This window comes from Phaseolus vulgaris, chromosome 10 (assembly GCF_051622355.1).
Source record: "Phaseolus vulgaris cultivar YP4 chromosome 10, ASM5162235v1, whole genome shotgun sequence".
NCBI classification, from domain to species: domain Eukaryota; kingdom Viridiplantae; phylum Streptophyta; class Magnoliopsida; order Fabales; family Fabaceae; genus Phaseolus; species Phaseolus vulgaris.
Genome location: NC_143507.1, coordinates 6,975,101 through 6,991,794, shown reverse-complemented (window position 1 = coordinate 6,991,794; position 16,694 = coordinate 6,975,101). Strand labels below are relative to the sequence as shown.

Below are 16,694 nucleotides of genomic sequence, written 5' to 3'. Positions count from 1 at the left end.
CAAGGTTTATTTCACACTTAATAACTTAATATACATGTTTAGTGTTCTCTTATGTGATATTACCTGAAAAAGTGAGTCTAGATAGTACCTGAAACTTGTTGTACAACTGCTGAGGTGTTGGTCGTTCGGTCACTTCCTTTCTCTTCAACACTCTAAGTCTCCTTGCTCAATTCACTTGCTCATTCGGGGTTGACCTGCAAAAGGTAATTTGAGATCAAGTAAGTACTTAGTATTCAGAGTGTATATCAATAACTAAATCAAAGCGTACCTTACTTCTCAGTAGAGGGTCTATTTATAGTGTTTAGTCATGGGTCCTTTGTTACAATGGATCGAATCTATCATGTATCATTGTTAGCTTATTTTTAAGGAGGTTCCTTGATTTTTCGAGGTGAAACCGAATTAGGTGGGACGTGTCCCCTGATTCTCAAGAAGTCCTTGCAATTGTCCTAATTGCTATTTATTTTAACTATTTTAAATGTGTCTTCGACCGGTCGGTCGGTCATCGAGACCAAATGACATGGCTCGTCTGATACCGATCAGTCCAATAATCTTAAATTATTAAATATTTTAGTAAGTTAATTTCTCTAAAATCAAGGTTGGGACTCCCTAATCTTTCAAATTATATAAAGTAAACAAATATATTTATATTGTATTTATTAATTGCAATTTAATAATTTTTTTAATATTTTAACATGTTATTGGATATCGCATATAGTTATAGACGTTTATATAGTAATAACATAAAAAGTTAAATACCTTTAGTTGAATTTAATTTTACTCATTATATTTAAGTTATACATAAATTTTGTTATGAAAATAATTATATGTAATGTGTTTATAAGTAATTGAAAGTAGCAAGATAAATTAAATCAATTATATATAATAAACTGAATTAAATCACTACAAGAAGAACATAGAGATATAGTTTCTCCAAAACAATAATGTCATTTTCTTTTCCTTTTATTATGGTGTGTTATGAAGTGGACTTTAAGCCTAACTCAACCCCATAAAACCGACTCATGAGGTTGAGGTTTGCACCCACTTATATACAATGAAAGACTCTAATCTCTAGTGATGTGGAATCTCCAACACACCCCCTCATTGCACCCACTTATATACAATGAAAGACTCTAATCTCTAGTCGATGTGGGATCTCCAACACACCCCCTCACGCCGAGACTGACAACTCATGCGTGCGATAACATATTATGGGTGGTCCGATAACGGCCCGATAGCGGGTGGCCTGATAAGCCCAACAAACACTCGCTAGGATAGACTCGAAATGGCTCTGATACCAGTTGTAGGAACTAATTGAAGGAAATAAGAAAAAGAAAAAGCTTATAGCAACTGATTTAACGTAATTGCACAAAATTGAAAAACTGATCTTATTCATTTTGATTTACTCACTCAATCATATATATAATAAAATTACAATTACTGTAAGCTATCAAATAGGAATACTAACAAGCCTATAAACTGACCATTAATGCAATATAAGGGTAAAATAGTTTAAGGGTAATAAAATCAGAATTAATAATAATAAAATCAGAATTAATAACCAACATCCTCCCTTAATTCTGATTTGGAACAACCTTCCCAATTTGAGTCATGATATTGTTCTTCTCAATCGCCATCAATTTTTCATTATAGTCTTTTGCCATTTGGGATGTTGAATGGCATCGACAAGTTTCACAAGTTCTGATTCTGCAAGAAAAGCAAAGTGAACCAAATCTCCATTGTCATCAACTTCATCATCAAGATGTACTTCACAATCTTGAAGATGTACAGGTTGTCGTTGCTGTCTTCTTGGTCGCTCCATCATAGTTGCAATTGGAGTTGCAACTTCAGGTTGAATTACAACTTCAAGTTGAACTGCAGCTTCAGGTTGAACTGCAGGTGCTTCAAGAGTGACTCCATCTTCCATATCATCGTTCAAAACATAAATATATCGTTTTTTGAATCTATTTCAGCTACTGCATTCCATTGCCATTCCTCATCTTCGGCAAATGTAACATCACGACTAACAATCACCTTCTTTGTCATTGGATTGTACAGTTTGTATCCCCCATGCTTATATCCAATGAAAATGGTCTTCACTGCCTTATCATCCAACTTTGATCTTGCTGCCTTGGGGACATGAGCATAAGTAATTGACCCAAATACCTTCAAGTGTTGCACATTGGGTTTGAATCCACTCCATGCCTCAATCGGAGTTGTGTTAGGAACACTCCGAGTGGGTGATCTGTTTATCAAATATACCGCACATGTTACGGCCTCAGCCCAAAAATAATTTGGCATACCTTTCGCTTTAAGCATGCTCCTCGCCATGTCCATGATTGTTCTATTCTTTCTCTCAGCAACTCTATTGTGTTGAGGTGTGTAGGGGCAAGTTATGTTATGTTGCAACCCAAGTTCTTCACAGTGCCTCTTGAATTCATTAGACTTGTACTCACCTCCTCCATCACTACGCACCATCTTAATTTGTCTGCCACTCTCTCTTTCAACAAATGCTTTAAATATTTTAAAGTAGTGGAATACTTCATCCTTGCTTTTCAATACATAAATCCAGGTTTTCCTTGAAAAAATCATCAATAAAGGTTAAAAAATACTTATTACCTCCAACTGATGATATGTTCATCGGGCCACAAACATCTGTATGAACAAGCTCCAAAGGAAATTTTGCACGCCAAGGCTCCTTAACAAATGGTGTCCTGTTATTCTTTCCAAAAATGCAAGCCTCACACAATTGGCCAGGGTGATGAATATGGGGTAAACCATTCACTAAATTTCTTTTGGAGAGATTTTCCAAACTCTAAAAATTTAAGTGCCCAAAGCGTAAATGTCATAACCGCGATTCATTATTCACTATTGCATTCAAGCACTTGAAATCACCCATATGAATATCTACTGGAAACATGCGGTTATGGTAGTTTGATTCTTAAATCTTTTTTATCAAACATGCGGTCTTTCAGCTATGTGCATCTCATAAGTCTCTGTGGTTTCCATCTGCAGCAATTCATATTGGCGTCTTAGGGTTTGAAGACGCACCATTTTGATCTTATCATCACCTTTATAAATGAAGTGGACTTTAAGCCTAACTCAACCCCATAAAACTGACTCATGAGGTTGAGGTTTGCACCCACTTATATACAATGAAAGACTCTAATCTCTAATCGATGTGGAATCTCCAACACACCCTCCTCATTGCAACCACTTATATACAATGAAAGACTCTAATCTCTAGTCGATGTGGGATCTCCAACATGGTGAAGTCCACACAAAACCACAATTTTTTTTTTCAATTTTTTAAAAACATTATCATCCCATGTATCCACTCTAAATTTTGTTATTAAATATTATCCCGCTGCTTTGCATCCATGAAGCCAATGCTAATAGTGTCTTTTTGCATGACTTTTTTGGTGATATTATTATATACATTACTATAATTTGTTCTATTGAATTTATTACCGGACAAAATCATTATTAGACTTAATTAGACTTAATTACAGGAATATAATCACTATTAATGAGTCTATAATTAGACTTAATTATAGGAATATAATCACTATTAATGGGTCTATAATTAGTCTTAATTACAGATGTTATGTGAGAAAAGGAATATGTACGGTTCTGTACGGTTCTAATGCTATGGTTATATATAAGTATCATTGCTATAGATGAAAGACAGATTGAATAAAACAGAGAATATTCTTTCATGGTATCAGAGCACAAAACTCTGATACCCGACAAACACAAAGCAAAGGCAACGGTGCACAACCATGGCAGATGCACCAGAAAAGAATAATGCCAACAAAGCAGAGCACGAAGGAGGAGGTGCTAAGAAGACCTACTCGTCATATGATCTCAACGCGAGTGACAATCCCGGAAACATAATCACGCAAGTCCAATTGCGCGGAGAAAATTACGACGAATGGGCAAGAACAGTAAAGATCTCACTTCGTGCCCGGAGAAAATGGGGCTTCATTGATGGAACACATATCCAACCAGAGGATGAGGCACCCGACCTTGAAGATTGGTGGACCGTGCAGTCCATGATTGTATCTTGGATTCTAAACACCATTGAACCAAGCTTACGATCCACAGTAGCATATGCTGAGACTGCACATAACTTGTGGGAAGACATTAAAGAAAGATTCTCGGTCGTGAATGGACATAGAATTCAACAACTAAGGTCGGACTTGTCAAGATGCAAGCAGGAGGGAATAGTGGTGGCAACTTACTTTGGAAAATTGAAGGTCCTTTGGGATGAGCTTGCTAACAGTGACAAAATTCCATCTTGTACGTGTGGTGGATGCAAGTGTGGGATTGGTGCTCAGTTGGAAAAACGAAGGGAGGAGGAGAAGGTTCATCAACTCCTTATGGGGTTGGATGACACAAGCTACGGGATAGTAAGATCAAACATTCTGGCCTCAGATCCATTGCCGTCTCTGAACCACGTATATGCTATGTTGGTACAAGAAGAAAGAGTGAGAATGATGGCCAAATCAACGGAAGAAAGGGGGTTGGTCGTGGGTCTCGCGATGCAGGCCAACTACAAAGAAAAAGGGCGTGGAGATATGGTAGAAAAATTAATGACGTGCAGTCATTGCGGTAAAAATGGTCATGACATGAAGGGATGCTTCCAATTGATCGGATATCCCGAATGGTGGGGTGACAGACCAGAAAGTGAAGGCAAATGGAACGGCAGGGGACGCCAAGGGATGCGAAACAAAGGTAACCCGACACGTGCAAATGTGGCACACGCTAGTGGAAGCAACAGTCAAGCCAACAATGACGACAAGAAACTTGAGATGGCAGGTCTGACCAATGAACAATGGAAGGTACTGGTGGATATGATCAGCAAACAAAAATCAAATGAATCAGAGAAAATGACTGGTAAGAGCATTTGGGATTTGTGGATTATTGACAGTGGGGCATCAAACCATATGACCGGGTCACTGGAAAATTTGAGTGAAAAGGAAACTATACAAAGGTGCCCCGTAGGGTTACCCGATGGTGAACATGTTCTAGCTTGCGAATAGGGAACAGTGACTCTTGAAGAAGGACTTGAATTGAAAAATGTCCTTTATGTTCCCAAATTAAAATGCAATTTACTTTCAGTACCTCAATTGACGGATGAAGAAAATTGTGTTGTAACATTCACTGATAAATTGTGTATTATACAGGACCGCACTTCGAGGACGCTGATTGGAGCAGGTGAACGGAAAGATGGGCTTTATTGGTATCGTGGGGTACGGAAGACTCAAGCATGTCATGTCAAGATGGAAAATCAACTAGCACTTTGGCACCAAAGATTAGGACATCCGTCATTTCAGATTGTGCAAATGCTTCCTGATATAAGTGGGAAATGTACTCGTGATGAGTTGAATACAGTTTGTGAAGTTTGTGAAAAATCGAAACAAACGAGAGATAAGTTTTTCTTAAGTGCGCATCAAGCTTTGAATATTTTTGATTTAATTCATTGTGACTTATGAGGTCCTTATAAAACTCCTTCATCCTGTGGTGCTTCATATTTTTTGACAATTGTGGATGATTGTTCACGGGCAGTTTGGATCTATTTGTTAAAAGAAAAAACAGAGGTATCAGTGACTTTGAAAAAAAAATTCACACTCGTTGAGAGGCAATACAACAAATGTGTTAAAATGGTTCGCTCTGACAATGGAACCGAATTCATGTGTCTAAAACACTATTTCATTCAACAAGGTATCCTTCACCAAACTTCCTGTGTCGGGACCCCGCAACAAAATGGACGCGTCGAACGCAAGCATCGGCATATTCTGAATGTTGCTCGGTCATTACGGTTTCAAGGCAATCTTCCCATTAAATTTTGGGGGGAATGTGTTTTGACTGCAGGCTACTTAATCAATCTCACACCATCCTCCATTCTAAAAGGAAAAACCCCTTATGAAGTGATCCATGGATGTGTACCCAGCTACGCGCACTTACGAGTATTTGGTTCATTATGTTATGCTCATAATCAAAATAGACAGCGGGATAAATTTGATAGTCGTAGCCGAAAATGTGTGTTTGTCGGGTATCCATATGGCCAAAAAGGATGGAAATTATTTGATTTGGAAACAGAAACTTTCTTTGTCTCTCGTGATGTACATTTTTTCGAAAATAAATTTCCATATTTTGAAGCCAAAAAGATGGACACTGCACCACCATTGCAAAACCCAATTATTGCCAACTCTTTAGAAACTGGAACGGACCCACATTTTCTTCATGAAGTTGCCTCCTCAAACCTAGATGAATGCATCGTCAACCAACCCATTGCATCTCCCATCCCAGCCAAGGAGGATGCTACCCTCACAGATGACTTCGACCACACTATCAACGACTCTGATCCGTGTATAGAAGCCTCGACGCTACCCGCGGATCCACCGCCGCGTCCGACGGAGACGGCGCCGTCGGTTTCTTCACCACCGCTGACGGTCGCGGTTCCCCTTGGGCGAGGGCATCGCGCGAAGCTGCCTTCCGTACGGTTACGCGATTTTGTCGCAGCCACCACGATACCGTCAAGCCCCTCTGTTCCGTCACCTCCTTCAACAGAATCCTCAGGTGTTTCGTATCCTATACATGATTTTGTGAATTGTGATTCCTTTTCTAACCATCATCAAAGTTTTCTTGCCTCTTTACACACAGAGCAGGAACCCATGTTCTTTTCTCAAGCGGTCCGAGAACCCCGGTGGCGTGATGCTATGGCAAAGGAGATTCATGCTCTCGAACTCAATGATACCTGGAAACTCACCGCTCTCCCTCCTGGAAAGAAGGCACTTGGGTGTAAATGGATCTACAAAATCAAATACAACTCGGATGGAACAATTGAAAGATTCAAGGCTCGATTGGTAATTCTTGGCAATCATCAAGTGGAGGGTTTGGATTACAACGAGACATTTTCTTCTGTCGTAAAGACGGTAACCATTCGCACAACTCTAGCAGTAGCAACCGCAAAAGATTGGGAGCTTCATCAGATGGACGTTCACAATGCGTTTCTCCATGGTGATCTTGATGATGAGGTTTATATGAAACTCCCTCCTGGCTTCCAAGAATCTCAACCAGGGGCAGTGTGCAAGCTTCAAAAGTCTCTATATGGCCTCCGACAGGCCCCCAGGTGTTGGTTTGCTAAACTATCTTATTCTCTCACTCGTTACGGCTTCCAACAATCCCCGAAGGATCATTCCCCGTTTACTCTCAATAATAATGACATACAGTTGGTTGTGCTAGTCTACGTTGATGATCTTGTGATTGCAGGGAATAATGGTACTGTCATCCAATGTTTTAAAGGCTACTTAAATCAATGCTTTCATATGAAAGATTTAGGCCGCCTCAAGTACTTCCTGGGGGTTGAAGTTGCTTGCTCCCCCAATGGAATCTTCCTTTGTCAGAGGAAATATGCCTTAGATATCATTACTGAAGTCGGATTGTTGGGTGCGAAGCCCGCCACTACACAATGTGAAGAAAATCACAAATTGAGCTCCGCTACTGGTTTTTTTCTTTCTGACCCGGCTACTTATCGTAGACTTGTTGGGAGGTTAATTTATCTATGTTTCACTCGACCTGACCTTGCCTACAGTGTCCAAGCTTTATCTCAATTTATGCTCCGAGCATTGGCAAGCTGCTCTTCGTGTTGTTCGATATTTAAAGGGGCATCCTGGACAAGGAATACTCCTACCTCGAGAGAACAACTTACAACTCTTTGGGTGGTGTGATTCTGATTGGGCAAGTTGTCCACTGACACGGAAATCTCTCACCGGATGGTTTATTCAACTCGGCACTTCCCCAATCTCTTGGAAAACCCAGAAACAACAAACGGTTTCTGCCTCCTCTGCTGAGGCTGAATATCGATCAATGGCTAAGACCACCCGAGAATTAAAGTGGATTAAAGACATTCTCGCTTCTCTACATGTTCCTCATCCTGACCCAATTCGTCTTTATTGTGATAGTCAAGCAGCACTTCACATTGCTAAAAACCCGGTCTTCCACGAACGCACCAAACACATTGAAGTTGACTGCCACTTTGTTCGAGATGAAATCATTCACAAGCGCCTTCTTCCATCCTATGTGCCCACACATACACAACTAGCTGACCTTTTCACTAAAGCTCTCGGTGCTAAAAAGTTTGGAGCCATCTTGGTCAAGTTGGGCATTCAAGACTTACATGCTCCAACTTGAGGGGATATTACCGGACAAAATCATTATTAGACTTAATTAGACTTAATTACAGGAATATAATCACTATTAATGAGTCTATAATTAGACTTAATTATAGGAATATAATCACTATTAATGGGTCTATAATTAGTCTTAATTACAGATGTTATGTGAGAAAAAGAATCTGTACGGTTCTGTACGGTTCTAATGCTATGGTTATATATATGTATCATTGCTATAGATGAAAGATAGATTGAATAAAACAGATAATATTCTTTCAAATTCAGTGTTTATTAAATACGATAATGAATATATTTATGGTTAATTCTTCTATGTATCATGCCTTTGAATAGTACACTCCTATTCATTATCTACAATGTTGAGCAAGCACACGAAAAATTGCTACTTGTATTTGGAACCATTTGATTTCGCTTTGTTTGTTGAATTGAGCATATAAATCTTAATTAGTACTTGTATTGTTAACCCAAATTATTTTATATTTTAAGGAAACCTTTTTTCCTTGGACCTTGAAAACCCCTTTTTTCCTATTTATTTTAATAGATTTGAGCTTATAGTTTACACAAGTTAACATTTAGAAGTTATTTGTTCTTGTTAAAGTTTTAAAGTTTGAGTCTAAAATATTTGAATTCTTGGTAGAATTTTTTATGTTAAAATATGTAGAGTGACTTCTGAACGTATTTATAGCAATGTTAGGAATTATTTTATAGTCTATTTTGTGTTGTGAATTTTTTAAAGCCGTAGTTTTATCTTTAGAACCTTTATTTTAATATTTATATTTGATGTTTATTTATTTTAACATTTTAAAATGATTTGCCTATTTATTATGGTATAAAAATAATATGTGACAATTTAGCATCAATATAATTTCTAATAGTAATGATAAAATATTTATCATAAAAAATATTTGATGATGATCATGAAATAAAATAGAGACAAAAAAAATAAGTAGTATTATATTGATTAAATTAGACAATAATTTAGAAATTAAAAAAAGTATTAGTATTTAAAATAGTTTCTATTATTAGTAAATAGTTTATAATTTGATATCTAAATTAATTACCACTATTTTAGTTACTAATTATTTTAAATTCTAAAATTGATAGTTAATTATTAGATATCAATTTAAAAATTATTTATTAATAATATAAATTACTTTAAATACTAATAATTCTTACTCTCTACAATAATATTTAATTTAATCAATATAATAATTAATATTTTTAGTTTTTAAAATTAAATTTTATTTAATAATTTTATTGTAGTAATACTAGTTAGTAACATTTAATTTATCACTCTTACCCTACATATTTGTGATAGTTTATTGTTGCTGTTATTGTATTTAATTAATAGTGACAGTTATTTTTGTTAAAATAGTTTAAATTTTAGTGACATTTGAAACTATTATCATAAATACAAGAGTGACAAGAATACTAGTAAAAGTTTAATGATTGATAGTAACATTTTTATAACTATGAATCATAAAAACTAACTTTTCTTCTAATGGGTGTATTCTTTTGCTGATTTAATACTAACCAAAATCACAACACCTACAATTATATAATATTTTTTGGGGCATTGAGGCCTTTCATATTTCTAGGGAAAAACAGTGTCTTCTGGGGGAGATGGCTTCCTGAACACTGGTCCTAGTTGAATTCCAGCAGCCACATGAGGACTTCCTTGAACAGATTGGCCATTATTATCACCTCTCAAACCTTTCTTCTTTGCCTTTTGTGCCCAACCAACAAGACGTGCTTGCACTTGATCATCAAATATGGCTTTCTTAAAGTGAGTTCCCATCTACATTGCATGTAACATAGCTTAGAACAATGACGTGAATGCAAACAAACCTTGAATGTAACAAAAATGGTTTTGCATTTCACTTTGAAACAAAACTCATAACTCACCTGTGTTACAATTGCATAAAGTGGTAGGGTACTATAGCTGCATAGTACTTGAATAAATATCCTACAAAGTACAAACCCAACAAAAAAAAAAAGGTAAGGAAAAAAGTAGTTTTTGCATGAAAAAGATTGAAATTTATAATGCTCATGAAGGAGTCCAAATGTAAAGAAATTATTGAATAATCTAATCAACAACCAAGTGATTCTACTCTACTAAATTTTAAAAAAAAAAACCTAATTTAAATATGGTGTATATATAGAATTATTTCATTGGTATAATAGACTTCCATCTAGTATGTTCTTATAATTCTGTGTGAATAGGTACAATCTATCTATGTATCGATTTTGTTAATATATGATTTTTGATCTAGTCTTTCTATATTTTTTTTTGTATTTTTTTTAAAATACATTTTTCATGTGATATTAAATGATGGTTGTTACTTGAGATTTCAGTCTAACTATATCTATCATAAAAGTTTTTATAAAATAAATCATGATGTATATATCTTGTGCAAAGAAAAGAGATATATTGTAGTTACCCAATAACGAGCCTTGGAATAATGTAACGGACGCGTCCCATTATACATGAGTCAAAACCATATGTAAACTGAAAAACATCAACCAATAAGGTTATAATCATTTAAATTATTAAGACAAATTCTTCCTCCACCTCACCAAGTGTGACATGCAGTTGATGAATTTTCAAAATTATCCTTTATTTTGAAATTCAAAATTCAAAATTTTAAAAATACCTTCTGAAAAAGTAAATTTGGAATAGATTATTGTGTCCTGGAAATAAAATTCTGTAATAGAATTCGAAAATCAAAATATCGTTCTAGAAAAACAAATCTGAAATATAAAAAAAAAATGTTCCAGAACAAAAATTCTGAGAAACAATATCTGAAAATGCATTTCGAAAAAGGGTTTCTGAAATTCAGAAAAATGTTCTGAAAATCCAAATCCAAAAACGTATTCGAGAAAGAGTTTTTGAAATATTTTTTATTCACACCTTTTATTTAAGGGTATTTTTATTATTTCAGATCTAAATCGAGTGCACTTTGAAACTTGATTTGATGAGGAAGTAATTGGCAATTACTCGTACTATATTGAGAAAAGCAAGAAGAAAAAAGTGTGGTTTGGTGGAATATGCTTACCAATATCCAGAAGAAAAATGCAATCTCAAAAGCATTTTGGAAAAGGATGAAGTGAATCAAGAAGAGGACAATGTGGGGGCGATGAAACCAAAAGTGATCATCTCTTGGTTGAACAACTAATTCACCTTCTATGGCTGAATGTTTCTCAGCCACTTCATGAGCTAATTGAATTATCACATGCTCCAACTTTGTTCCCACAGCCAGTAGAAGCTGAACAATGCAAATCAAATAAATTTGAAGGATTTTTTTACAAACCCTAAATTGGTTTGCTTCTTTTCTATACACATTATACTTACAATGAGAGGAATGAAAGAAATCCAAAAATATGTGTGCCAACCTGGAAAAGTAATTTGGGAATCAAGTTAATATTCTTAGACAACTAGAAAAAAAACAAAACATGGAGTCTCCCTACACTAATATATATTTCCTATACATGAAGTGATGTAAATATACACATAAGAGAATAAAATTTCTTCTTTCTTCTTCCATACAATTTTCTTATATGGAATTAATCATTATTGTTAACGATGTTCATTGACCAAAATTAATCACATACTAAAACAAAATCCTTCGTATGATATAAAATTACCAACAAAATTGGTCATGGCATTAAATGGATTTCTTTAAATTTAGTGCTAAATTAAGTGTTTTTTCTAACTTTTTTATACACTAAGTTCAGTTCAGGTATGAGATTACCGAAACTCCAAAGCTTACCATGGACATTAAGCAACATGAAGATGACCACAAAGATCCAAAGATACCAACTGCATAATAATTGTAACTACAAAGAATAAAAAACTTGGCCCAGGCAAACCAACAAAGAAAAATTTATGGATGAAGTTATGTGATAAAAGCTAAAATAATTGCCAAATAGTTATTCTGCAGAGGCACATACCTTATACCAACAACTTGCTTGAAATCGTCTTCGAGGGCACGAATCATGTATTTATGAAAATTAAACTTTGGATTTCCTCTGCAATGAGTCTAAAACAGAGATATAAAATAGATACTGTCATGCATCAATCATAGCAATACCAGCTTAGTTGACAGAACATTTAGAACCTTACCATAATGAAACCAAGCCTTAATGTCACATAATCTAACTTTGTCACAGATCCATAAAATTGCTTGAAAAATGATTTCTGAAAGAAAAATGAAAAATTAGTAACAACTATATAATGTTAACCCCTTAGGAAAATTGTTAATTGGTAAAGGAAGCTGGAGAGGATGAGATACAATGAACCAAAGTAGCATGTGTGTGGTTGAATTATATAACTTGTAATGCAAATGTGGCATGGGTCGCTTTTGGAACCTCTTTTCAATACCAGAATTTGATAAAAAAAGTGCACGAGAGGATTCAAGAACAAGTACAACAACAAATAGAGAAATATTATGAGAAGTTGCCAAAAACAAAAGGAATGGGCAACTTCCTAAGGTGTAATAAGTCCCAGACTGAGAGCAAACAAAACTGGAAAACTTGTTTTTCCGAAAACAGAACGTCCTGGCTTTTCTTCTTTATATCTTTTTCCGTGTTTCCTTTTTGGACGTGCCTCCTTGACTGGATACAAACCACATATGAATCTACTTGTGTAAGTGTTTTCGGAACAGATCCAATAACACTCTCTGGTTGCATGCAATGTGCATTTGAGGGCCCCACATGATCCATTATCATTTGATGGAAACGACCTAATTCTTCTCTTTGTTCACAAGTTCGCTTTAAGACGCTTTAAAAGCTTTAAACGTTTAAAAGGGGCTTTAGAGGGGATTTGCGGAAGTCACGTGGGGGGAAGATCATTGGCTTCCAAGGTGATTCGAGCAGGGTTTTATTGGCCTTCGGTGAGGGAGGATTGTGTTAATATTTTGAAGTATGTTGACATAATTAGGGTCAATCATTGTATATAAAGTATTGTCCGCTTTGAAACTCGAAGTTCTGTCAGAGTTTTTCTCTGAAAGGCATCTCAAAAGATTAAGAGTGGAAAGTGTATTTAAATTATTCTTTTAACCTCACTTCTTAAGTGGACTATTGGCCGTATCGGAACACACACATCAGACTATTAAATACTTGTAAATAACTTACCAGCCAACCCAAAACAGCATAATCTTTGCCAAAACCAGTAAAATGATTCTGGATGAAAGCGTGTTCGTGAACATGAGTCACTATTGATTCCAAAACTGCAGGAAGCCAATATGCACAGAAAGAACTCAGCAGAGGAAAAAAAATGGATAGCTTTCATGATGTTCAATACCAAGCACATTCTGCTTATCTAAACTAATGTGTTTCATATTTGCATTTGAAGGTTCATGTTTGACATTCAAAAAACATGTACTAAAGATGTTAAACAACTGAAAACTGAGAGATCAATATAAAAGCACAAATCAAGGAATATATTAAGTTAACAATGTGAGATTGAAATTTAAGCTGATTGAACAAATGAGATTTCACTCACATTCGGGAATTTAATTGTTATAAATGTATGATGATGATAAATAGATGTTTTAATAATTCACAGTGACACCAACTGAAATTGGAGTTGAAAGGCATATTGAGTTTGATGGCTATAAAATACATCATAGGTTAGAAAAATAATTGAAGATGTGAGAGTAACAAATTATGTGCATGTTATTTCAACTGGGAACACTGTAAAGTACCCTTTGAATAAAATTAACAAATTCTTCCTTTATTGTGTTATACAATAGCTTATCTCTGCTTACCTGGTTGTTTTCTATTATTCTCATCTACAATAGAGTTTTCCCAGTGCTTCCACTGACGTATCTGTTAAGTAGAGTAAATTATTAGTAAAAAAGAGCTTTCAAAAAGCACATCTTGTAAAAAAATACAAATTATGCACTCACTTTTAACCCTCCAAAAACAACAGTGAGAACACAAAATGTCACATGGACTATGGCTAGGACAAAAATAAAGATATGCAAGTGATGCAGTGCCTCCACAGATAATAGAGGAACCCTGCCCTGAAAACAAAATTTGCATACAACTTTGGTTAAGCATATATGCAGTGAAGAACTGATAAAAGTTGCCAAAAGGAACTGAGTATGATAATTTTGAGAAGCAGATAAATGATCATATCATAACATGCATTTTATTCTACAGCTTTAATACCTTCTTAGCACAGTGTCCAAGTTTTTCACCAGATTGGTAATCTTCATTCTCATTCTCAGCTAAAAGGTGCCTTACAGTGGCTGGAATATCAGTGAAAGAGAAAAAAGTCTGAAAATGTGATGTGAGTTTCGCTGATTCTAACTCTTCTTTGTCCTTAAGACTGCAAGGAAGCATGTGGCGAGTCCAACTCTCAGGAACACAAATTTTGATAATCCCATTTTGTGTTACAGTCAGTAGCAGAGAAATAAATCCCAACAGCATCAACTCTGAAACAAAAACAGAAAAAAATACACTAAAAATTAATCACATCTCATGTTTCATATCAGAAATCCCTGCCTACACATTAAGCAAAAACAGGAACATTCTTGAAGCAAAATTAGAGTTTTATCTCGATAACTCATCCCTACTTATAAATTGCGGTGGAGTTCTAGTTTGAGAACCACACCAAAACCCCAAAAGCATATGGCTAGGAACCTAAATTTTGTTGTAAAATTGATCACATGCAAGCCTAAAAAGTTGATCACATCCCATTTTTCTTATCAGAAATATATCTACATACCTATTAGACATTAAGATAAAATTTAGGAAATCACCATTGGACACACTCGCCAATCAAAACTACATATTCAATATCTTCTGTTGACATCATCAATGAGTTAGTGTTGCAAAACTCTAATACAACAGCCACACCGAAAGAACAACAGAAACATGCATTGTTGACCACTTTCATCTGTTAACCAACACAATAAAAAGAAAGGGAAAGAAGATAAGAACCTTCTTTGATCTTCAGCAGAGCTTCAAAGAGTGGCTTCTGATTCTTCTTCTTGAGAAAAGTCCCTCCATAGTGAAGAAACCGTTCTGCAGCGAATGAAGCAGAAACGATCACAGAACAAACAACAGCAACCACCCAAGTGGGAGTGAATTCCAAATTGTTCCCTTCTTCACCGCCACCACCACCCATTTTGTTTTTCTCTTCACCCCTTCTGAAAATTTTCTCTCTTTCCCTATTTATAGCCCTTCTTCTCTCTTGAATTTTCTGTGTGAAACAACTATCGAAGACCCTTTTGGCTCAATAACTCGTCACATTCAAAATTAATTGTGCTGAGTTTTGGACTTCGAAAGCTCGAGACTTTATTGTTTCTGGGACATGATGCCTTAAAAACTCTTGTTGGCAACTTTTGACGTATGAACAATTTGCAAGTGTTACACTCTCAAGATTCAATGCTATGTTATGTTATGTATCTCATAATTCTTCCATTTTTTATAGTTTTACTGAAACCTTGTTTACGCGCTTCTTAATCAATTAGTACAAAAGACTAAGTGATTGATCCATCACGTTGTTTAACTTCCTTATATTACAAAGAAAAAGAACAGTGTGACGTAGTTCTAGGAACATGGTTGATTGATTCTGTATCTTAAATTTTATGGGGGTATGTTTGTCTTTTCACTCTGAATCACTCAAATTAATTAATTAATTAAGTATGCATTAAAGTTATTTAATAAATAAGTTCAAATTTAATTTAAAAGTGGTTTTAAATTGATGGGGCTTTAAATTCATTGGATAAATTAAGTTTTAATACATGTCCTTAAAGAATCGGTTAAGAAGTTAAAAGTATTTTGTTATTAAAATCATAAAGTGTGTTCTTTTATAAGTTTTTAGATGTTACTTTTTTATAAAAAAAATATTAATTTCTTAGCTAATGTTTTTATGATACTAACTAGCAAAACGTGTACTAAACACGTAGAATTTATTTCATTTTTTAAGTTCAATAATATTAAACATTAAAAATATGTAAGTATAAATGGAATGGACAATTATCTCTCTATATATATATTCTATTTTTTATTATTTTTTTGTGTGGGGTTCTACAAAATAAATTTATTCATACATATGAGAATCATTATTTATGAGATTTATAATTTTTTAAAAATAACTAAAATAGGTTTGGTTGACTAAAAAAATATCAATACATTTGTATATTTTTGTTAACATATAAATTTTAGTATAGTTTCTCATATTTATATTTATATATATAATATATTTTTATGTGATGATATGTGATTGTTGTTTTTTAAGATTTAGTTAAAAAATTAAATTGAATAATAATATCTATCATGAAAGTTTTTATAAAAAATAATATCAGTCAATTTTTAATAAAATTTTCATTTCAACTCGAAAAACGTTTATTATGATAGTGCTCTTTTGGAAAAACTTGACTAAAAACCATTTTAGGAAACTTTAGTCTTCTAATCTCATATTCCTAAGAAATTAACAATTTCTCTTATCAAATGTTTTTACCTAAAAAACAAAACAGAATTAAAAAA

The 16,694-nt window shown here is 34.6% G+C and overlaps 1 protein-coding gene across 1 annotated transcript; it reads right to left on the bottom strand.

Moving 5' to 3' along the window:
- Window positions 1-9,582: 9,582 nt before the first annotated feature.
- LOC137819354 (MLO-like protein 1) lies at window positions 9,583-15,695 on the bottom strand. The gene is made up of 13 exons (XM_068623167.2): window positions 15,144-15,695; window positions 14,370-14,635; window positions 14,105-14,221; window positions 13,964-14,024; window positions 13,329-13,423; window positions 12,319-12,393; window positions 12,147-12,235; window positions 11,966-12,015; window positions 11,548-11,588; window positions 11,252-11,461; window positions 10,637-10,704; window positions 10,101-10,161; window positions 9,583-9,993 (listed from the first exon to the last, which is right to left on the bottom strand). Exons 1-13 carry the CDS (start codon window positions 15,328-15,330, stop codon window positions 9,790-9,792), a joined length of 1,524 nt encoding a protein of 507 aa, XP_068479268.2. The 5' UTR covers window positions 15,331-15,695; the 3' UTR covers window positions 9,583-9,789.
- Window positions 15,696-16,694: the final 999 nt, after the last annotated feature.

What these genes read in the sequence shown, in the direction of transcription:
- LOC137819354 (XM_068623167.2), bottom strand. Translation starts at nt 15,330, where the DNA reads ATGGGTGGTGGTGGCGGTGAAGAAGGGAACAATTTGGAATTCACTCCC. An exon ending in CATTTTTCTTCTGGATATTG is followed by an intron (nt 10,705 to 11,251) that starts GTAAGCATATTC and finishes GATGTTTTTCAG; the next exon opens with TTTACATATGGTTTTGACTC. An exon ending in ATTCCAAGGCTCGTTATTGG is followed by an intron (nt 10,162 to 10,636) that starts GTAACTACAATA and finishes TGTACTTTGTAG; the next exon opens with GATATTTATTCAAGTACTAT.